The sequence below is a fragment of the Pistacia vera genome, unplaced genomic scaffold (assembly GCF_008641045.1).
Source record: "Pistacia vera cultivar Batoury unplaced genomic scaffold, PisVer_v2 Contig317, whole genome shotgun sequence".
In the NCBI taxonomy this organism is placed as follows: Eukaryota; Viridiplantae; Streptophyta; class Magnoliopsida; order Sapindales; family Anacardiaceae; genus Pistacia; species Pistacia vera.
In genome coordinates, this window is record NW_022196132.1 from 1,617,884 (window position 1) to 1,642,322 (window position 24,439).

General features: G+C 35.6%; 1 protein-coding gene across 3 annotated transcripts; it reads right to left on the minus strand.

Annotated features, from left to right (window-relative positions):
* Window positions 1–4,838: 4,838 nt before the first annotated feature.
* Window positions 4,839–8,605, minus strand: LOC116136611 (delta(12)-fatty-acid desaturase FAD2-like). 3 transcript variants are annotated; one of them, XM_031422282.1, is made up of 3 exons: window positions 8,475–8,593; window positions 7,179–7,421; window positions 4,839–6,178 (listed from the first exon to the last, which is right to left on the minus strand). In XM_031422282.1, the coding sequence occupies exon 3, from the start codon at window positions 6,165–6,167 to the stop codon at window positions 5,016–5,018; it is 1,152 nt and encodes a 383-aa protein (XP_031278142.1). In that variant the 5' UTR covers window positions 6,168–6,178; window positions 7,179–7,421; window positions 8,475–8,593; the 3' UTR covers window positions 4,839–5,015. The 3 variants fall into 3 exon arrangements, with proteins under 3 accessions (XP_031278142.1, XP_031278141.1, XP_031278143.1); XM_031422281.1 differs by lacking the exon at window positions 7,179–7,421 and having other exon boundaries at window positions 8,475–8,605; XM_031422283.1 differs by lacking the exons at window positions 7,179–7,421; window positions 8,475–8,593 and adding an exon at window positions 6,322–6,418.
* Between the last annotated feature and the right edge of the window lie 15,834 nt (window positions 8,606–24,439).

Here is a 24,439-nt window from a genome sequence, read left to right on the forward strand (position 1 = left end):
TGATTTTCTCTTTAAGTCCATTTACAAAACTGCCCACTAGTACTTCTTCTCCTACCTCTGTAAGTGGCACTGAGTAAGCTTCAAATTGTTCACAATATTCAGTCACAGTTCCCTATTGTTTTAATGTGATTAAGGCCTCACAAGCGGTTCCCTTGAATGATGGTTGAAATCGCTCAATCAAAATGGATTTGAAGTTTGCCTAACTTCTCACAGGTGTCCGAGCATCTATCCACTAGTACCAATTCAAAGCCCGACCCTCCATACATACGGCAGCAGCCTTCACTTTCTCCTCTTCAGCATATCGATTAATAACGAAATACCTATCAGCCCTAAAAGTCTAGCCGTATGGATCTTCTCCATTAAAGACTGGTAAGTCCAACTTCTTAATTTTCCTATCATCTCTGTTACTTTTTCCATTAGAGTTTTTCGTCCCCGTCACCTTACTCTTCTCACTACTATGGCTAGCCTCTTTTTCATCTTTGGTCCTCATCCACTCCCTAAGCTTCAGGAGGTAGTCCTTAAGGTTACCCATGTCTTCCTTCAAACTCACCAGATCTCCCTTCACCGTTCCCATTTCTTTCTCCATTCCTTCCATTTTATTCTCCATTTTCGATTTAACCATTCCCCAAAACACTGGCTCTGATACCAATTTGATACAAACCTCAACTCCAGTAATAATTCAACAACACAATGCAAGCAATCCAGCAATCTCAACACACAGATTCAACATGAAACATTCAATTTAAGAACATATTGATTCACTTACTTGAATATAATGTCAATAATGCAGAAATGAAAGACAAAAATTGAAGATAGAATTGCTAACAATTCGAGGAGTCAGCGGACTCCCTTAGGATTCCCTTTTACACAAAATACAATCTGCCTTTTATGAGCAAATCCCCCCTTTTTATATACACATGAGTTTTCCCAAGGCAACCTACCCCACTAAGACACGTGTACAGAATCCTAACTAATTCTCGCGGCCTCTAGTCACGCTCTTCCTATGTCCTCTAGTCATGCTCTTGGTCCTTCTCCCTTGCCTCTGATATCTTTTAGTAATGAGTGGCCTATCAGAATCACAATTGTTGTTATATTAAGTTGAGATTTATAATTATTGATGGTAGAGATATTGCTGAGAACAGGCACCTGCTTTTTTTTTGCGGTAAACTTGAAACAGGTCTTGGATGAACTATTTAGTAACAGTAAACCTTCTTCATACTTCTTACAGGGAGATCAGTATTGCGGACCAGGTAGATTATCTAATCAAGCAAGCATCAAGTGTGGATAATCTTTGCAACATGTATGAAGGATGGACACTGTGGGTTTGAATTTGAACATGTGAAGTATGTGCATTCTCAATAGAATTAGTGTCCTGAGTTATATATGGAAGCATTGTTGAGCATGTCAGAGCCATTTCAATTACTTGTCTCACTAACTTAGCCTTGAGTCTGAAACTCTTCCCTGTCTCTGGGACTAAGCCTTCTGCAAAAAGAATTATCTCTTGGCTTTAGGACCCTGGTATTTCTGCTGAAGAACCTGCTATGAATCAGTACCAGTTGCTTAAAAAGATGCCATCTAATCATGCTCTATTTAGTAATGATTTCTTTCAAGGGAAGATTTTTTAGACTCTGTTTTTGTTCCAATCCTTTTCTAGGATCTCCTTTCAACATGGTCTCCCTTGTGACAATTTAAGTTGGAAAGATACCTCAGGGCTCTGAGATGGATTCGAATTCGATGACTATTTAAAGTGCTCGACAGCTTGAAACCGTCCCAAGATGTTACAACAACCGCAGCTACCCATATGGGAGTTACTTTTTGGCAGGTCTCAACCTTGTCAGCTCATCGCCTGCTCCTTTCTAAACGAAATTCCAGGAGAATTTTCGCTTGGACAACTCTTAACATGGAGGATTTCCATTGCAAGTCAAAACTGCTTCCCCAGTGAAGGCACTAAGTTGGACATTGAAAGTAAAATATTACTCTTATCTCGTGAGAATTCACTGGTTGAAATTAGTACAGATGTATTCTTAATCATTTTAGATAAAAAAAATCATGCTCTACACATATACGATCTTGTCACATAAATAAATACAACTTAAGAAGCTTATATTTGCATGTTATTTTGTAATGGTTATAATATTATTGCTATGGCTACTCGTGAATCATGGCTATTATTAGAATGAACATTAGCTATTTTTATGCATTCATCACTTTTTTCTTTATTTATAAGTAAAAAGGTGAAAGAAAAAAATAATAATAATAATCTAATTGGGTGAAATATCAAATATCAAAGAAAACTAAACAAAGCCAATCATACAAAATGTTAGCATTAGGGTTGAGCAGGTTTGGGTACCTGGCTCAATCCCATGGAGTTGGACCCAGACTTAGACTTCGTGGTTCCTAGAATTTAGGAAACGGACCCAACGATTTAGGTTCCTAAATGCCTGGAACTGAAACACAGGTTTCGAGCTTAGGTACTTGACACTGTTCGCGAAAAATTACAAATACATTTCCTTTGTTCACAAAAATGACATATTCTATAGAAATTACAAATAACCCCTAATTTTTTATATAAATTACAAATATACCTTGGTTTTGATTCCAGATCTTTGGTCTGGGTTAGGTTTGTAAAGTGGTGGAACCTAACTTGGACTTATAAAGTGCTAGTTCCACAAAATTTAGGATTGGAACTGATCCTGTGAAGGTCTATTCCAGGTAGGAACTAAAACTGACAATCTAGCTACCCATCAATTCTGGTTCTACCCTAAAAATTTGCACACCCCTAGTTAGCATGGTGCATCTATATTTACCAAAAGAATGTGGAGATCAATAAGAAGTAGGGGTGAGCACGGGTTGCGTGTAGAACCAGAACCTGTGGATAGAATTGAAACCGAAACCTACCCAAAACCGACACCGTGCGGTTAGGTTCCGGTTCCATTTTTTAGAACTGACATTGTGTGGTTTCGGTTTCGGTTTCGGTTCCTACATGTGGAGGAACCGGAACCGAAAATAGAACCTATAAAAAAGAACCTACAGCGGGTACCCAGCTTGGAACCTGTAACGGGTACCCACCTTGTTTTGGAACCTAGACTAAAATAAAATACCTATGAAGAATAAGGGGTCTATTGTAATTTTACATATAAAAAAATTAAAATGGAAAAAGTTAAATTTTTACAGTAACCTAATTAAATAAATATACAATTATACTTATTACATATAAACTACACCATATACTAAACTTTAATATATTATAATATATTAATATATTAAAGTTTTGATTAATTAAGTGTATAATTGGAATTAAGACCAATTAAAAAAATTATTTTTGAATAGAAGAGTATATTTGATTGAATAATAATATATTATTTAGTTATTTACTTCAATTATCAAGTTCTAAGTATATCTATAGTAAATTAGTAATTAATTAATTATATAAAATAAATTGATAAACATTAATATTTTACTAGTTAAATGATTATTTAATCAATTATAACATTATATTATAGTTAAATGATTACTTAATAAATTATAAGTTTATAACATTACATTAGTGATTTAGTACATTATTTAATTAAATAATTAGAAATGTAATTAATTATAATCTTACATTATAGATTTATAGTATAATTACTTAATTAATTATAATATTACATTATAAACAAATGATTACTTAAATTAGGTGCGAAGAGACCGGAGGTTAAAATGGTGGTGACGGAGAGAATTTTTGCCACCAAAATCGGTTTTGAGTATTAACGAAATATAAACTTCGGGTGAGAAAGTAGTAATTTGAAACTGTTGGGGTGGAAAGGGTCATTAAGGGAAACCTTGGGTGTGAAAAAAGTTTACTCTAGAAAAAACCTAGGCATTAAATGGAGGGTGTTGGAACTTGGAACTAGAACTGAGCCTTCCCATTTCAAATATATTGTATAACTCTATAAATGAGTTTGGTTTGAGTTTTAAACAACCACATTATTAACTCGAAATATCATGCCAAAAAAATAAAAAACTGTAATTTGGATTAGTGGATATTTGCTGTCTTCATGTTAGTTTTAATGTTAAACTTTTCAACTTCCAGAATGGCATTAAAGTCCAAGCTGATAGCATTTAAAGCCAGTATCTTTTCTTGGTTACTGTAATAAAATGAAGTGCATCAGAAACAGAGTTTGAGAAGCAGAAAGTCTCTTCTTTACTGGGTTCATCTACTTGCATCCACATATACTATTTTCGTACGACTCAACAATTGGATTGAAAATTTGATATCAAACCCAACAATGGATAAACGGATGGGGAATGCAAGTGGCAGATTATGATAGAAGATGGGGAAGTGCACCCATCTGAGTAATCACAAGACAAAACTCTCAACACCCTCTTGTCTTCACTTGCACCTGCCCAATATTTTCTTCAGAACCACTTGTTTCAATTATGTACGTGTAAACTCCCAATTACTAACCAGGATTTTGTTTTTTTATACCCCTTAATTTCAAATTTGAAACTTACTTTTATTTTTTCTTCATATATATATACATTATTGTGAAAATTTAGATTTAGATTAATGTAAAAGTTAAAAATTTAAACAAATTAGAGAACGAGTAATTTTAGAAATTTTTATATCATCAAACTTAAACAACTTATCAACACAAAATTACTCATATAAGTTTGTGGGCTAAATTGAACCTTACTTTAACAGTACAAGCCCAAGAAGAAGTTTGAACAGAGGAAATCGACCACTTCTAAAACTTGTCAGAGTTCAAAATTTTCTTCTCCTATTTATACAACATATTAATTTCACTTTCAAGCAAAATCAAAATGACGCCTTTGAAATGGTGTTAAGAAACTTGAAATCAAATAAAACTACTTGGCTCATAATAAGAGAACAAAAATTGGGGGCATAATTTGAAATTATTGGATGAAACACAAACTAAAATTAGTTCAATTGGAAGCAGAAATTGAAGCACATCCTACGTTTTACCAGGAAAAGGAAAGTCACAATGCAAATTTTAACTATTTCTTCATCATCATCATATCTTGTTTTTATACCAGTACACACCTTTGTTTTGGTCTTCGCCTTCCTCTGGCTCGACATACATACACTCCTTTGTCTCCCTATACATTGCCTTGAAGACTGAGGTCCCATCGTATTGGTAATATTCTCCTAAAATTGGCTTGACTGCCTTGGTCGCCTCCTCGGCGTGATAATGTGGCATAGTAGAGAACAGATGGTGTGTTACATGAGTATCTGTTATGTGATGGAAGACCTTGTTAAGGATTCCGTAATCTCTATCGACTGTTGCTAGTGCTCCTCTAAACCAGTCCCATTCGGATGAGTCATAATGAGGCAATGAAGGGTGAGTATGCTGCAAGAAGGTAATTAGAACAAGAAATCCATTTACCACCAACAATGGCCCTCCGTAAACACACAGCACCCAACCAAGGCCTTTTGCTAGTACAAGACGGTAAAGACCATATGTAATAGCTAAAATGCCCGCATCAGAAATGAAAATTTGGAGCCTCTCACGATCTGAATATATAGGACTTTTAGGATCGAAGTGACAAGCGAAGCGATCATAGTGCCTGCCTGAAACATTGAATGCTAAGTACAGCGGCCATCCAAGCGTGAGCGTTGTGATCAGAGTGAAGATTCGACCAGGTGGGTTGTTAAGGTACTTGGAATACCATCTGATACCAGTTTTCTGTTTTGGGACGAAGACTTCATCCCTTTCGAGAGAGCCCGTGTTGGAATGATGGCGGCGATGGCTATACTTCCAGGAGAAGTAAGGTACAAGCAAGCCAGAGTGAAGGATAAGACCAACAGTGTCATCAAGCCATTGATAGTCACTGAAGGCATGGTGGCCACATTCATGAGCTATGACCCAAACACCAGTTAAGATGCAACCTTGAACGGCCCAGTAAACCGGCCAGGCCAGATAAGAGAGAGTGGGCGGAAGCATTGGAATGTAAGATGTTGCAGCATAAAACAAGAAAGCGGCGATAGTGAGGTCATAAACAACATATGAGAATGACCGGATAACAGAACGCTGGAAACAGTGAGGTGGGATTGCTTTCTTGACCTGGCTGAGAGTGAATGGTGGCTTCGAAACCGGAACTCGCTTCAGGGGGTCAGTTTCCACCCTCTTGGTGGCGGATTGAACCGCTCTACCACCTGCACCCATTGTTCTGCAACCTGGAAGCAATTTTGTCAGTGAAACCATAGGTATGAATAGAGAAGGAAAGGTTGATAGAATACAACTTTATGAAAACAAACACCTACTTAAAAAGATGCTGAAACATTTAGGCCTAATTGGATTAAGTTTAGAAAACAACTACCTGCTTCACAAATTCAAGTTGAAAGCTGAGAATTCTCCCAATTGTTACAAGCAAATTAGGAAATTTTAGTTGGAAACTGAGACTCCTAAATATAAGGTTACAATCTTTGAGTTGTACATAAAGTCAAAACTTCCTGTCTCTTGTCCTAATGGTTTACAACTGTTTAACCAAAATTTTTGTAATTCTTTCTCTAGATTAGGAGTTGTGAAATTCTTCATCATCCTATATTTGGGAATACGGATTGAAATTTTATTTTTTAGTATATGGTTACTTTTAGAATCAAACAATTACTTTTAGAATCAAACAATTACTTTTAGAATTTAAAAAAAAAAAAATTAATATATCAAACCTCACGCTGCTGACGAAAAGTACATATAATCTAAGATTACGGGGGACCTATTCTAGGTAAAAGGTGTGTATAATCACTAATGATGTCATGTGAGGCTGAAATCAACCCGAAATTAGGTGAGATAAAGCGTGTAAAGTGCACTCATACAAATAGTGTGTAGTGTGAGGTGGTGACCTTTTCTTTAAGATATTTGTATGGTTTGGCCATTCATGTTTAAGCACATTCAACGGTATGTCTTCTACCGACAAAACAATATAAAAGTTCCAACTTGAGATCAACTTTTGATTACGACTCAGATTGATAAATCTTAACCATACATAAACAAAAATCATATAAAAAATATCATAAATCAATAAGGACAACTGCAAGGTGCACATGCACTTGCCCACTAGGGTTTACAAAAGATTTAACATTTGACGTTGTGATGTTAAAATCTTGGCTCCATTCTAAAACTATATGCAATGAATCAAGACAAGTAAATTCAAATTTATAAACGTAATTGACGGACCTGGCCGGCTGCATAATAAACTAAACTTCCTAAGTTCCACGAAAATACCAATAAAATTTATTAACGTATTTAATCAAGCTTTCGGCGCCTCCTCTTTGAGAAAAGATTGGAGATGCCCATGTGCATATCTCACACGCCAATCATACCCGTCACTTGTACTGATATAATTGGCTTGTCAGACATGCACATAGCCAACACACAAATTTTTTCCTACACAATTTCCAATAAGATGGATCCTCGGGACTTCAAATTCACACGACAAAGTTTCCAGTAAAACAGATATAAAAATTTATTTTATCAGAAACTTATCAATCATGAAATATTAAGGGAAATACATGAAAATGGCAATACATTATTCATTCTACCTAACAAACAGGATTAATTAATTAAATTTTGACTAAGATATTACATACATGAGAGACGTCTAACTAAGACTTAATGACTTTTTAATTGACATTAGAACAAAAAGTAAGCCAAGATCTAAGTTTGTAATTATGATTATAGTTTACGTGCAACACATCTTTCTTCGAATACCATTCTGACTAATATTAATCACCTTCAAACCCCACAATCTTGACCTTGGCCTGGCGGCTGAGGCTCCAACGAGGAACAATTTGTATAGTAATCATTTGATTTGAACAACTTTGATAAGACCACTAACCTCCAAACTTTGTTCACACAAAAGAGAAAATTATACTAACCAAAATTTTAAATTATACCTAAACATACAGTTTCAAAATCATGAAGTTATGAATCTTGAAAGTTGAGATTCAAAATTTTCTATAATAGAAAAAATAACGAAACAAATCGAAACACTTAATATAGATTGAACTTCAAAAACGTACATCGAAATCTGTAAAATTATGTAAAATAAATTGATAATAATAATTTCAACAAGACAAAATAGATTTCACAGTCACAGAGACACAAACAAAGGCCGTATTACTGTTGACTTAAATAGCTTGATAAAGACTTCATTCCATTTCAATAATTCAAAAAAAAAAATTCAAAAAAAATCAACAAAACAGTCCTACGGATCCAAATCTTCAAAAAGAAACAAGAAAAATTGTCACAGTGGAAATCTGAAATGAAACTAAAGATTCCGAAAAGACACTCAGATCGGCCGTCTCGAACGTACAACAAACCAGAAAAACAAAATATATCAGCTACATTGCATCGGAAACAAACTCAGTAGCTCAAAACACGCAGCTTCCGAAACGTTTCGGAACCGAAATTTAAACTGAAAGACGATCTTGACGCACAGATCTAACGATGAGGAGGTTGTGAAACAAATACCTGAAGAAGATGATTACGACGAGTGAGTACAAAACGCTCTCTCTGTCTCCGGTGGCGGAGTCGGTGGTGGTTGTAGTGGTGGCCGTTCTGTAGAGTGGCCGGCCCTTGCAACTCTGAATGCGCGAAGGCTTCGCTATTTAACAACATATTTCCCACCTCCGGTGGGGACCACCTTCCCTCAACATGTTCGTTGGATTTTTCTGGGCAATGACGTGGCGTCAGATCGATGGCTCCTTTAACATCTTTATTTCGATTTTTTCCCCTGATGGAATATGTTCATGGTTTTTTTTTATTGGTGTTATCTTTGGATCCTGTCCGTCAGTTTTTAGATCTCTTGTTTTTTTTTTTAATTTCTGACGGTTAAGATCTTACTATCAGTTGGAAAATATCTCGCGGTGTATCACGTGAGTGGCAGATTGTGGGCTTTTATTTATTTTATTACTACTTTACTGTAAAAAAATTCCCTGACTGCCCCTTATATTTGTTATAATTACTTATGACCCTTACACATTTTAAAATATTCTAACCTCCTTTGAAGTTCATGTAATTGTTTTTGACCCCGTGAGGTTCAACATTATAACTACTGTCAATATGTGCATATTACTTTTAAAAAAATATTGATAATATTTTTCATGTATAACATATTTTTTTTATTAAATGAATATACAAATAACATAGTATATACTATGTACAATATATCTTAATTTTTTTTAATAATATGTGAAAACCTTAATAATGAATCACGCTAAATAGGCACATAGCCACATAATTGAACCCACTCAACTTTTTTAAAAATTTAAAAAAGTCTTAAAATTTTATGGATTTTACAATTTTGTTCTCATTTAACTTCATGTTGACTCGACAAAAATGAATAAATAATTAACATTTTTTTTTTTAATTTTTCTCTCCTCTTCATTTACTCTCATATTATCTTTTTCTTTTAGTTGTATACTCAAAAAAAAGTTACTCATTTGAATTACAAGGTAAGATGATGTTCATTTTATTTTATTATTTTTACTTAAAATTCTTTTCTTTTAGTTTTCTTAATTGATGAAATATCATGAGTTATGATTTTTTGTTGAGTTTAACAAATAGGTTTGAAATTGGAAGATTAAATTCATAGATTTTGATGTGGGTTTTGATTTAATGTTGTTTGTGTTGAGGTATGGGTTAATTAGTTGTTGTTTTGAGTTGAGTTTAATAAATTTTGGTTAGTTATTGAGTTAATTTTGAATGGTTTACAGAATTGATGAAACCCTAAATTATAGAGATTTGAGGATTTTGTTTAATTTTGATATATTGGTTAATTGTTTGATATCTTGCTTAAATAGTTAATTACTTGATATTTAGAATTGATGGAACTCTAAGAATTGTCAATAAAGCAATCATGCAACATTTTCAGAATATGAAAAATCGTCGAGGACAATTTTAAAATTGATAATTTGGTATGTAAAACTTTTAGAAGTATATTTTTTATGCTTATTACTTTAATATATATTTTATTATAAATTTATCAACTTTGATGTTTTGAATCTATTTATTAAAAATCCTGACTACGCCTTAATGTTAAAGCATGTATATATTAATAATATTTTTTTAAATCTAAGGCCTACCCTTAATGGGGCTAGATCCGCCCTGTATATAACTATGGAAACAATAATAAATGAGGAAAGAATTTTAAGCAGGATCTGGATTTTATTTTAATTTTCGAGTAAAATAAAACAAACCCCAAAATATACTTTAAATACCCTCTTTTAAATAGAAGATTAAATTAAATTATGAGGTTGACCTGTATGCGTTAAATATAAAATTAAGGTCTCTTGGGTTAAATTAAACAAATTGAGGGTAATATTCACAATTTTAAGTGTGTGAATAGAGTATAATATAAAATTTAAGATTTCTTTTTTTAATAACTAAGGTATCAAGCACAATTGCTAGCCGAGCCCACCTAACCCTCGTAACCATGAAACACCCTACGAGCCTAATGAACCAAAGTAATTACATAATTGTGGTAAGTATCTTTATTGTGACTTGAATACAATACCTCCTACAAGTCTAATGGATCAAAGTAATTGAACAATTGTGGTAGTTGTCTCTCCTGTCGACTTGAATACAAAACCCTAGTGGTTAAAGGATTTGTCATCCGACCACAAGAGAAGAGATAAATTTGTTTATGTAAAAAGAGAGTGTGTAGACTTTATAGTATATTTGGAATAGAAAATAATACAGTTACCGAAGGATGCGCACCGAATTCGTGCACCAAATGATGCAACGTAATCTTAACCGTCGATTAATATTAATTCATAATTAATCGATGGTCAGGATTTTGTCACGTCATTCAGTGTACGAATTCAGTGCGCATCCTTCAGTAACTGTAGCATTACTCATTTGGAATTAACATTTAATATTTATAATAATCTAATAGCAAAGTAAATATAAATATAATGATCCCATCATAGCTTGAAGATGTAAACTCAAATGGGGTTTCTTTAAAAAAAAAAAAATTATATAATATGAATTTGGGGAGGCAATTTGAATTGTAATGGACCTACATGTAACATATTTTAATATAACCAAAATTGACATTTTCAACTAAATTAATATTATAGTAGGGTAGAAGAGAAAATCTTCTTTGATTAGTAAATTTGACAATTTCTAGCTTATTTTCTTATTTTAATGAAGAATTATTTGACTTAATTAACAAAATTTTGTTTGGTGCACTAGACTAGTTAGTTAACCGTTAATCATTCATTCTAATTTATTGAGTTTAATTTTTCTTTTCCTATCAATTTTAACGTTTATAAGAATAATATTATTATTTTCACCAAATAAAACTATTTTGAAAGAAAACCAAGTTAATTTGAAAGTAATATTGGAAGCAAAAACACGTTTGACATAGGATTGGTAAACTCTTATTAAAGCCATTATTTTCTTTATCATTCAAGTATTGGATTGTCCCATTTTTTTTTTTTTTTAATTTTAATTCTTTTGGAAATCCATCCAATACTAATTAAGGAGAATATCCAAAAATTTAATCAATAAAGAATTATTAATTATTATTAATTAAACATTGAAACTGTTTCTAGTACTAGAATTTTGAAAAAGCACCAAAATTGACCTTGAATGGTAGTTAAAATGACATTAATTATTTGTTCAAGAGATTTGTATTTAAAAAAAATAAAAAAAATAAAAAAAAAAAACTAAATTTACATATATGTAAGGCATACCCAATAAAACTTACAAGTAAATCGGATATAAAATGGTGACTAGCGTTGTTGTTTCCATTTCTTATATAATTTCAAGACCACAATAGATCTATAATAAGATTGTTTATTTACAACGAATGGTATACAAAGTCAACAAATCTAAATGAATACAAAAAATAGGATTTATTGCTGCAAAAACTAAGGGTGTGGAAATCTAGTTAACCGAATTGCCCACTTTTCAAATCGAACCAGTTTTTGGGTTCAAAGGATAATCTGAACCGAAACCGGATTGAATTATCCTTTGAACTGGTTATTAACCGAATCAAATTATCAATTCGATTACCGGTTAACTGGTTTTAAAATTCCTTTAATAAAATTTGAAGTTTGACTATTTAGAATAGTAAGGACACCAAATGGGCTTACATAACCCTAAATCATGTCTTACATAACAAGCAAACCAACACCGAGATGCACATAATCAATCTCACTTAATCTCAGATTGAGACATCTCATAAACAAAAACGCAGAGCTTCCAAACAAACCCTAATGCTAAAAATCTACCAAACCATCGAAGAAGAAGAAGGTTGAAGTTCGATCAAGGCGCTTCTCGCCTCTTATCCAAATCCAAACAGAAAAGCATGGTTCTAAAACCTGGCTTGGCCCGGTCGGTTGAACCGGTTTGACCGGGAACCGATGGTTAGACCGAGTTGGTTAATATAAAGAATTAGAATTAGCATTTGACCCGCTTCCGCCTGTGGTTGGACCAATTTTTTTTGCGACAAACCAACATAAACCGGGTCTGCTACAGTAAAATATAAAAAAATAATTGAAATTTTTTTATTATCATTGTTAAAAATTAAAATATGCAATTTTTTTTTTTTTTTTTGCTAATGTCAGTATACTTACGCCAACATGATGATGTTACAGTCCAACCCACCAGTCAGACTGTTCGACCTGTCAAACCTGTGACCTGGTGGCTTGGTTGGGTTGTTCCTGGTTGGGTTTTAAAACCTTGTAGAAAGGTGGTGAAGGAGAAGAAATGGAGAAGACGAAAAAGAAAAAGAAAGAGAAAAAGTGAAAGGACAAGAAGACGAAAAAGAAAAAGAAAACGAAATGTGGAGAAGGAGAGGAAGAGAGGAAGACGAAGATGATAAAAGAAAAGCGAAGGAGAGGAAGAGAAAAGTTGTGAAAGGAGAAGAAGACGGAAAAATAAAAATAAAAATTGGAGAAGCAGACTCAAGAAAAAGTGGAGTAGAAGCAGATTGCACTCTGCAGACCCAATATCCAACAAAAAGTGGGGGAAAAGTAGGGATGATTTTTTTTCTTTTTTTTTTCCAAAACTGGATCGGGTTAACTGGTTTGATATTGGCTTTAAATCGAAACCGAATCGATTAATTAAAAAACCGATTTTGGTCTTATTTTCTGGTTCGGTTCAGTTTTCAATTATTATTGAGAATAGTTCTAGATATGATCAAAGACCAACTGTTGTAGGAAATTTATTGAAACCATTAAATTCGAAATATGATAAAGTAGCTCCTGAATGGGACTGCTCCTTTGATGGGTGTCGCAGTGGCTCTATTTGCAATTGGCCCTATTTGCAATATTCCTATCTATTATTTTGGAGAGATTTATGATTCTTCCGTCTTCCGTACAAACTAATGTATCACAAATTGAATGGATGCGTTTTTACAAAATGTCAACTCCATAAATGTTCATGCCCCCACTGCAGTTGGAAAGCTCATTAATTTCCCTTCATTTTATACTTTTAACAAAAGGCCCCCTTTTAGTTATTAAGTCTTTGTGTCATCAATTTTTCTCTGTATTTTTTATTCTTTTTCGTCAACCTTCTAAATATATTTTAAGCTTCGATTTTTCTTTCCTCTTTTATGATTGAATATAGAGTTTATCAATAAAACAACCACTATATTTTATAATTTCAAAATTATTTTTTCCTTTAAAGATTAAATTCTGCATCTATTTAAAAGACTCCATCATTGGTGAACGATAACACATCATCTAGGACGAGAAGAGATTTAAAATGTTACCGAGATATGTAATAATATTTGTACTTAGTTTATTTGATTATTTATCAAAAAAATATATATTTTTTTGTAATAATCCTCTACTGAAATTGATAATTTTGATTTGATTTTGGCAGAAACAGAAGCTATTTGCCTGCTGCCACAAGCAATCCCGGTGACTGCTTTGCAAAATTCAAGAATTACAATTAAAGGTCAATAAAAAAGGAAAAAAAGCTTCCTATAGAAAATATAAAAGGTATTGAGATTAATTAGTATTAAATTTATTCGTTTTATTTATAAATTATTAATTTTTTTTATAAGGTATTAAGGGAATTTATTAAAATTCCCTTAATACGGAGGTATTTAATATTCCCTAAAAGATTATATAGGAGAAAAGTGTAATAACCAAATAACCATTTAATGATACAAAATTTTTATACCAAACTCTATACTATGAAATGAAGATAATGACAAAAGTACCCTTAATTAATTATTTTTATTTTAATAAAAGTTACATAAAAAAAAATGTACTCATGACTATATATAGGAGGCGAAAGTTGCATAAAAAATTAAAAATTAAAAATATGTTAAAAGAAAAAATATCAATGAAATAGGTAAACGACAAATCACAACCGCTAATAGGCCACGTGTCGCCACTTATAGAAAGCAAGCTGCTACGTGTATTACTAACTTTCAAAATGAGCAACCTGTGTCGAAATCTATATATCTTAATTATCCACGTGTCATAAACCCAGAGGGCTTTTCCATCTATTTAAAGCAAATTGTTACCAGAAAATAAAATAAAATTCTTTTCTATTAAATTAGTTGGAAATCAAAATGCAGTCAGGAAGGAAAGTGGCGGAGACCGTTAAAGAAACGGCGGCCAAAGCTGCCGCTTCTGCCAAGGCCGGTATGGAGAAGGCCAAGGCCACCACCAAAGAGAAGGTTAATTTAGTAATTTACAACTGTTATTACTATTTTTTTTCTTTCTAATTAATAGAAACTAAAAATCATTTATTATGCATGCAGGCGGATAGGCTGATGAGCAGTGACTCGACAGATAAAGAAGCGGCCACCATAGAGAAGGAGCAGAGGAGAGCCGAGGTGGAGCTCAACAAGGCGGAGGCGAAGGCACACAACGAGGCAACCCAGAGTCTGGCGGAGGCCGGAGGACCTCACCCCGGTCACAAGACGTGGGGCAGTACTGAAGGTTACACAACAGCAGCAAAAGCAACTGACCCACCTCCGGACACCACCACCACTGCCACGGGACACTACACCACCGCAACCACTGATCCTCGTTATCCACCCGGACCTACCACCGCCGCCACGGATCCCCACTACCCGCCTGGACCTACCCGTGGGACTTACCGCTGAAGTAGCTAGCCAGGGTTTTGTGCAATTTGGTTGTAAATTTGTAATAATGCAGAGTATTTCTGTTTAAATTAAATAAAGCATCCTGGTTGATATTACTGTGTAAAGGCTTCGACGTTTTTAGTTTTTTTTTTTTGGGGGGGGGGGGGGGGGGGGGGGGGGGGGATTTTACTTATTGTTGTTGTAATAACACTCACTCAAACACAGATTATAACCAATAAAATAGACATTCACTAAAGATCAAGAACACCACAATTTTATCGTAGTTCACCTTTCCCAAATTGGGAAGGCTACGTTCACGTTGAGCTCCAGAAACAAACGAAGCCCACTGCACTAATTTGTTGATCAGTTTACAGATTACAGACACAAGATCGAAAGATTCAATCAAACCTGAAATCACCCTATCTGGTAACTAACAGCCTAGGAAACTAAACACCCAGAATCCCAGCCCATCGAGAGACAAAACCCCTCAAACAGAATGACAAACCAATCACTCAACCCGTTACACAGAATCAAGATTTCAAAACAAATGATGAACCCTAGCAGAGCAAACCTAACACATTATCAATCGAATAGAATTCTAAAGACTAAAAAGAAAAGTTTGCTTATATATCGTTGACCAGGATGGACTGTACTCAGCCGTTAGATCTCTTGAAAAACTGATGGTCCAGATTCATTCTTGAAATGACATCGTATTGGTTTAAGTAACACGACACCATTTCAGTCTTCACACTTACAATCTCCACCTTGAAGACATGAAACCAACTCTCTTACTGACTCCCCTTTTAGTGCAATGTGCCTCAACTGATTCCCTCATAGCTCTAGTGATGCTCTGATTATTTCAGGAATAGCAAGTTCATGCAATGCTTGAACTTAGCTGTACTGACAATCTTGGTTCCCATGTCTGCTGGATTTTCTTTAGTGGGAACCTTCTTTAAATCAATTTGCCCTCTGGTGATCAGGTCTCTGATGAAGTGAAATCTCACATCCACATATTTTGTTCTCTCATGGTAGATAGGATTTTTACTTAACAGTATAGCACTTTGACTATCTGAGAAGATAGTCACTTTGCTGTCAGTCAGTTCAGTTTCTGTTAATAATCCTTGCATCCATATAGCTTCCTTGAAACCATCTGCCAGGGCCACATATTCTGCTTCAGTCGTTGATAGGGCAACTAGAGGCTGGAGTTGAGACTTCTAGCTGATGCAGTTCCCTCCAAGGGTAAAGCAGTATGCAGTGGTTGACTTCCTGCTATCCCTATTACCTGCAAAGTCTGAATCCACAAACCCCACAAGATCAAGTGTAGATGTTCTTTTGCAATACTCTAAACCTATACATGCAGTGCAGTTTATATATCTGAGTACCCATTTCAATGGAGTCCAGTGATCACTTCCTGGATTTGACATGAACCTACTCAATAAAGAAATTGCAAAAGCTAAATCTGGTATGGTGCTAATCATTGCATACATTACTAAACCTATCACATTTGAATAAGGGGCAGTCTCCATTTTTATGGTTTCAGTAGGACTCTTGGGATGTTGAGACTTAGACAGAATAAAATGGTTAGCCAGAGGCATTGTTACATGCTTACAATCAGACATTCCAAATTTGGCAACTAATTTCTGCAGATATGGTGTTTGATGAACCTTTAGGGTACTCCTACTTCTGTCTCTGTCTATCATCATTCCAAGTATTTTCTTAGCTACTCCTAGGTCTTTCATATCAAATTCAGAACTGAGTCTAGATTTTAGTTTAGTTATTTTTTTATTTTGATTTACTAATCAGGAGCATATCATCTACATAAAGTAGCAAGTAAATAGGCATGACATCTTTCAAAGCAAAGTAAAAACAGTTATCATATTTGCTCCTAGTGAATCCTAGGTTAAGTATAAAGGTATCAAACCTTTTATACCACTGTCTGGGTGACTGTTTAAGTCCATACAAGGACTTATGCAGTCTGCATACATGGTCTGGTCTAAGATTATCTACAAAACCTACTGGTTGGGCCATGTAAATCTGTTTTTCTAAATCCCCATGAAGGAATGCTATTTTTAAATCAAGTTACTCTAACTCTAGGTCTTGGTGACCTAGAACAGACAACATCATTCTAATGGTTTTATATTTTAATACGGGAGAGAAGACTTCATTGAAGTCTATGCCCTCCCTTTGAGTGAACCCCTCTGCCACCAATCTAGCTTTGTATCTAGGTGGTTCATTAGTTGTTACACCTTCCTTAATCTTATACAGCCATTTACACTAAATAATTTTCTGATTTTTAGGTTTAGGAACCAGAGACCAGGTCCCATTTACCTGTAGAGAATTCATTTCCTTTGTCATTGCTTGCTACCATTTGTGCTTGTCCTTTGAAGTAATTGCTTTTGAGTATGACTCTGGTTCTGTCCTCAGTACTTCAGTTCCTGCCAGGAGGGTCGTGTAGATTAGCTCTGCATATGAGTATCTTAGTGGGGGCCTTATATCTCTTCTAGTCCTATCCCTTGCCAGTTGGTAATCCTGCAAATCATCCAGCAAGGGACCTTGGGCCTCCTCAGTCTCATCCTCATTCTGGTCAAGTCCATCAGGTGTTGTTCCTTCTTCTGATGCAGGATCATCTTCAGTCTGGGAATCCTCTGGTTGCCTAATGTTTGCCTCCACCTCAATTGGTGTAGTGTCTGGATGATTTGGCTGTGCTACATTGTTTCTTGGAGGACCTGCATCAATGTTAGCAAACTTGCAGGGGAAATCCCCTTCATTAAAAATTACATCTCTGCTAATAATGATCTTAACCCCTGGTGCAGTCTTATCCCATAACCTGTAACCTTTAGTGCCCTCTTGATACCTTAACAGTATACACTTTATTTACTTGGGCTCTAATTTGCCATCACTAGTTTGCGCATATGTAGCACATCCAAACACTCTTAGGTGACTAAGTTTTAACTCTCTTCCTGACCATTTAGACTCAGGACAGTTGAATCCTATGGAGCTATTGGGGCTTCTGTTAATTAGGTAGGCAGCAGTGGTCAAAGAATCTCCCCAAAAAGTTTTTGGGAGTCCTGAAGTGAACAAAAGTCATCTGACTTTCTCTAACAAAGTTTGGTTCATTCTCTCAGCAACTCCATTTTGCTGAGGGGTTTTTCTAACTGTTCTATGCGTTAATATACCTTGATCCCTACAGTAATTATCAAACTCTATATTGCAGAACTCCAGACCATTGTCTGTTCTTAAGGCTTTTACTCTTCTGTCAGTTTGATTTTCCACAAGTGTTTTCTAGGTTTTAAACTTAGACAGTGCCTCATCCTTGGACTTCAGTAGGTATACCCAAACCTTCCTACTGAAGTCATCAACAATTGAAAGGAAGTAGGAATTCCCTCCATAAGATCTAATCCTTTCAGGTCCCCAAAGGTCAGCATGGAGGTAATCTAAACAGTTTTTGGATAAGTGTATGCCTTTGGTGAAACTACCTCTATGTTGTTTTCCTAAGACACAGGTTTCACAAAAGTCTAGGGTTGTTATTTTATCCTTTCCAAATAAACCTTGTTGGCTAAGAATGCTCATGCCCTTTTCACTCATATGCCCTAGAATAAGATGCCACTTATCAGTAGTATTAAGATTGGTGGAGACCAGTGCACTATTCCCTTTCTCAGGGTGATAACTACCACACAAAAGGTACAACCCATTCTTCTTCAACCCCCTCAACACAATATGGTTATTCTTAAACACATTTATGCAACCCCTTTCAGCCTTATAACTACAACCTGATTCATCTAGAGTACCTAGGGATATTAGGTTTCTCTTTAGTTCAGGAATGTATCTAACATTAGATAACACAATAAGTTTTCCATCATCCAACCTTAGGGTTATATTGCCTAATCCTAACACTCTGCAGGTGTTGTTATTACCCATTTAGACAGTTTCATATTCACCACCCCTAAAGTCCTGGAACCACTCCCTGTTAGGGCTCATATGGAAGGAGCATCCTGAGTCTAACACCTAGTCATGTGTTTGATCTGTCCTAGACACAGTGAGGACTTCTGGATCAGTAATATTATTATCAGCACAGGCCACATTACTCTCAGTGTTTACTGATTTTTGTTTTCTAATCCAATCGTAACAATTCTTTTTTAAATACCTTGATTTATTACAGTGAAAACACTTCTTAGTCTCCCCTTTCTTATTAGTCTCTTTCCCTTTCCCTTTCCTTTTAGTCTTAGACCAAGTGTTTCTTTGCATGCCATTAGAGGAGCTTCCTAGGTCAATTTTACCCTTAACAAACAGGTTGTTTCCACTCATTTTCTAAACCTTCAACTCTAACTCCCTAGCCTTTAGTCCTGATACTATGAGATCTACACTAGGGACAGTGCCAAAATACTGTAAAACGTTCTTAACAACCTGGTAATCCTCTGTCAGTGAGTTTAGCAAGATCATTGCTAAACTCGTTTCACCTAATTCTTGGTTAGTGCCCTTTAGTATTATAATCATTTTCAAGAATTCATCAATATTATCTTCTATTGATTTACTACTGTCCATTCTATATGAAAACAATGCACCCTTTAAGAAAGCAAGATTTGGTGCAGTTTGTAAGGCATACAGAGTTTCGAGTTTACCCCAGAGTACGATTGGAGCCTCCAATCCGTCCACTTTCCTCAGCACGTTGTCTGCCAAGTTCATCACGATCAAGTTGTATGCCTCCTCGTTTGTTTCTGCCTTTCTTTTTAAATTGTCCGCTGGCCACTTTTCTGCATCCTTTTCCAGTGCAATCCCTACTTTATTATGTGAAAGTAGGGCCTTCATCTTCTTCTTCCAAGAATTGAAGTCAATTTTCCGGTCGTACTGCGCAATTTCCTTGCGAGTTGAACTCACAGTGCTCATACTCAGAAAATGGTGTCGATTCGTGATTATTTCTGGTTTGATGATGACCTATAGTCTCCTAAGAACCCTAGAACTCAGAATTTTGATCTCAAACTCAATCTAGGCTCTAAGGTAAAAGGCTCTGATACCACTGTTGTAATAACACTCACTCAAACACAGATTATAACCAATAAAACAGACATTCACAAAAGATCAAAAACACCACAATTTTACCGTGGTTCACCTTTCCAAGATTGGGAAGGCTACGTCCACGTTGAGCTCCAGAAACAAACGAAGCCCACTACACTAATTTGTTGATCAGTTTATAGATTACAGACACAAGATCGAAAGATTCAATCAAACCCGAAATCACCCTATCTGGTAACTAACAGCCTAGGAAACTAAACACTCAGAATCCCTACCCACCGAGAGACAAAACCCCTTAAACAGAATGACAAACCAATCACTTAACCCGTTACACATAATCAAGATTTCAGAACAAACGATGAACCCTAGCAGAGCAAACCTAACACAGTATCAATCGAATAGAATTCTAAAGACTAAAGAGAAAAGTTTGCTTATATATCGTTGACCAGGATAGACTGTACTCAATTATTGGATCTCTTGAAAAACTGATGGTCTAGATTCATTCTTGAAACGACATTGTATTGGTTTAAGTAACACGCCACTGTTTCAGTCTTCACAATTACAAAAGAGAAGGAAGGGTCTTGGACTCAGAGGACAGGGGGGAAACCAATCCAACACCAGGGGAGGAGGGACGACTCGCTTTTCCTATGACTACTAGCAGAGTAGGTCTCCCCGGATCTTCTATTGAGAACAGAACGAGACTTTAACTTATAGCAGGCAAAGGATTTTCTGTAGAACACTACAGCTAAATCAAGGCGAAACCGCGNTAGTCACGGCGCAAATATTTTGAAGATATGGATTAGGTTTTTCAGTATAATATTCACTTTTAATGTAAGATAATGATAATAAATTGAAAATTCTAAATATTTCTGTTTAACGTTTTATAGGAATGAAGTTTTTTTCTTCTTTAAAATGAAATATCGAGAAGATATCTAACATGGCCTCCCAAGAGAAGGATCTAACATAATCTCTCAAGTTCGAGTCTTTTTTGCGGTAAAAGAGAAAGAGCAGGATTTAACATATTCTATCCAGTCCAAGTCCCCACGGTTGCTAATAGGGGTAAATTCTAGAGCTTTTACCCAGTGGTAGTTCTAGGGTCCCGAAAAACTAGTTGAAGTACGCGTAAACTGGCCTGAACACCCCTGATCATACATATATTTGGAAAGAAATAATGTTATAGCACATTATTATGTTATAATTTCAATAATATTATAGTGATTTTTATTTAGAACATTAATATTACATGCTGCTGATAGTGAATTCTAATTGACATACAGTAAAACTCTTCTATAATCATAATGGTGGGATCAAATCAATTTATTATTATAAGAAGATTATAATTTAATAGAGGTGTAATTACAAAAATTATTGTTTTGATTTCTTATTTTATAATTCTCCTTTTAGTAGTATATATTAGGATTTCAATTCATTGTTTTAGTAGTCATTGCTGCAATTAGAAAAGAAGAGAAAGGAAATAATCTTGAGGATGATAGTACGAAATTACAAAAAGTTTCGTACCAAGAAACTCTAAACATGCTTGAGAAGCTAGAAATATTTTAGCTTAAATAAGAAGATGTCTATGTTAGTGAGTTATTATATACTCGTAAGTTAAAAGATGTGATAATAACCGTAAAGTATAAATCATTGTCTCAAACACTTTGGATAAATATTTTTTATTTTATCTTAAACCTTTAATCTAACATAACATATTTTTTTTTTTACAATATACATATAATTATTACTATGTGGAGGCAATTTTTGTAAAACGGGATTTAGAAAAATTATAACTTATTACGATCTAAAGTTTATTCTCATTTATAATTATCCCAAGTTAGGATTAAAATTTTTTATGACTATATAGAGGTTATTCCGATATAGAGTATCACTATATAAAAGTTTTATTGTATTTAAGCAAAATTATCTTGATAATTTTATTATTTTTAGATCGATTTCTCATTTTTAAATGGAAAACAAGGTGAAGTTGAAATTACCTTCCGTGTTGGGATTCTATTCTTAATCGTCAATTTATGAGGAATGGAAGGAAGAATGAGAGTCAAAATCTAAGATGATAGGCGTTAGGGATAGGAATTAATTAAAAACCTCCCCGCCCTGCCCTCACCCTATCAAGACTTAGGAGTCACATTGCTGTTTTACATCTTTGCATGCATCAATTTCTTTGTATAAGAATCCCTCTCACCAAAGGTGCGGTCAACATTATCAGAAGATGAAGATGGCCACCGAATTGGTTTTTGTTGCGTAAAGTTAAAGCATCGAACCAGGTGAAGACGAGGAAATTGCCTCTCGTGTGGGNAGGGTTGCTGCTAGCGCATTCTAAAGAGTATTCCTTCTCTTTGTTCGGAGTAGCTTGATGAGAATAGGCTGCTAGCGAAGCGTCCTTATGCGAGCAAGCTGTAGAGAAGGAGTGGCTGTCGGGGGCAGTTACGACTGATCGGCTAGCTGTCTTGTTGCTAGAGCGCAGTAAAGAATACCTCTCCTGCCGGAATCATAAACTCCAGGTTCTTCGGCTGTTTCAGGAGCTGCAGAAAGGGATGCTTTAGCTGTTGAGGCGAAGAAGGGAATTGAGGTAAGGCTGGCATAAGAGAATGGAGTTACTGAGCTTACTGAGCTAATGGCCTAGAAGTAAGTGGAGTTAAGACAGCTCGTAACAGTATCGGAATACAATAGAATCCCTTCTTTACTTACCTATAGGCGAGTGACCACTGAACGATAAGAACAAAGCCACTTTCAGCTATAACCGGAGTGAAATGAGTTCTATAGGCCTTAGCCGGAACACTTTCTAACTAACTGTTAGCCAGTGAAGTGATTGCTAGGAGTGATCACGAACGAAGGATGAATAGAGGCGTAGTCTATAGCCGGCATAAGCTGTAACAGGAGTTCGAGTTTGAGTTACTCCAAGAACTACAGGGAATGCCATAGTAGAGCTAAAGCCAATAGCCGTAGCAGTGAAAGCTGTCTATCATAAGGTAGGAAAGGTCCTCTTGCTCTAGCAGTCAACGAATCGGAATCGGAAAGGGACGATCTTGTTACTGGTTCAATACCATAAAGGGAATAAGTTGAGGAATCTACATATGAAATAGTTCCAATATCGGCACAAAGATAAGGCGTTTCTCGGCAGGAAATGGTGTAACATCAGAGTGAATAGTTTCTGTAGCTGGTAACTCATTCACCTCTCCTTTCAGTCGAGTCACTCCGTGCCTCTCCAGCTTCTCCGAGCTATCTATCTCAAATTCATTTACTTTACTTACGAAGCCAGTCTCCTCTATAAGACTTTCATTCCCTAGACCTCGTAGGCTGATGATTGCCTTGATTGGCCAACAGTATCAGTTCAATCTGGCATTTCATCCTTGGCCTTGGTAAGGGTGTACACTATCAATGAACCAGTAGTTGCATTTACAGCAGAAGATAGATGGCATACTTCAAAAGCGGGAGTAGAAGCAATTGTATTTTATGCTACTAGGGCGGCTACTGAATCAATTGATGGAGTTATATGGGAATAAAAAATCCTCCTTAGAAGTGAAGGGCTTCCCCGCGGTTATGAGAATTTCTGGACCGCTTTCACTTTCTGTTCAGCATTTTAGGTATCTATAGACTTTCCTTCTCTGAGGAAGATCTACTTCTAATGATGTAAGTGGTTGATACCAGGGACAGTGGAAGTGGAAATGCGATCCCGGGGCATTTGAGTGTCTAAGGGCTGTTGGAAATCTGAAGCTATGACGGTAGGGGATAACGGCTAGTTGTGCGTACTAGGTACCTAAAGCGCTTGGGGCAAGCCTTCTAACATAATAATAGAAGTTCCCGGGTCTACTGAATCATTTACAAAGTCGACAGTTGAATTAGACAGGAAAAGAACCATCTGAAGCTGTTTCGGCTCTAAATGAAAGAGTAGGACTTTCTCTAGTAGCTTCAAGCATTCCAGTCGAGTTACTAAAGTACCTCAAATCACTTGCTTGGAGAGTTCCCAGCGAAGAGTTTTTCCTTTAATCAGCGGGGATGGCACCTGCCTTTCTTTAGATGACATTTCTCTCACTACCAATAGTCTCCGCTTCAAAGCTTTTCGGGCTTACCTGCTTTCTGTTCGAGAGTAGGAATCGACTCTAAGAGCAGAGTCCGCGGCAAACTAGAAGAGTGAAAACTAGAAGATTAAGATGGTACAAGTCTTTCTGAAGGCCTGACCTATCAATAAATAGGCTTTTTTTTTCAGAGTGGGATATGGAAACTTTTCCTCTGTCTATTAGACAAAGCGGAATCCAATACGAATTAAGTGAAAATGATGGCCAATTGAATCAATAGTNTGACGGTTTGGTAGGACGAGAGGGATTGAGTTTGAAAGATTGAACTGGGGAGAATGGAG

What these genes read in the sequence shown, in the direction of transcription:
- LOC116136611 (XM_031422281.1), bottom strand. Translation starts at nt 6,167, where the DNA reads ATGGGTGCAGGTGGTAGAGCGGTTCAATCCGCCACCAAGAGGGTGGAA.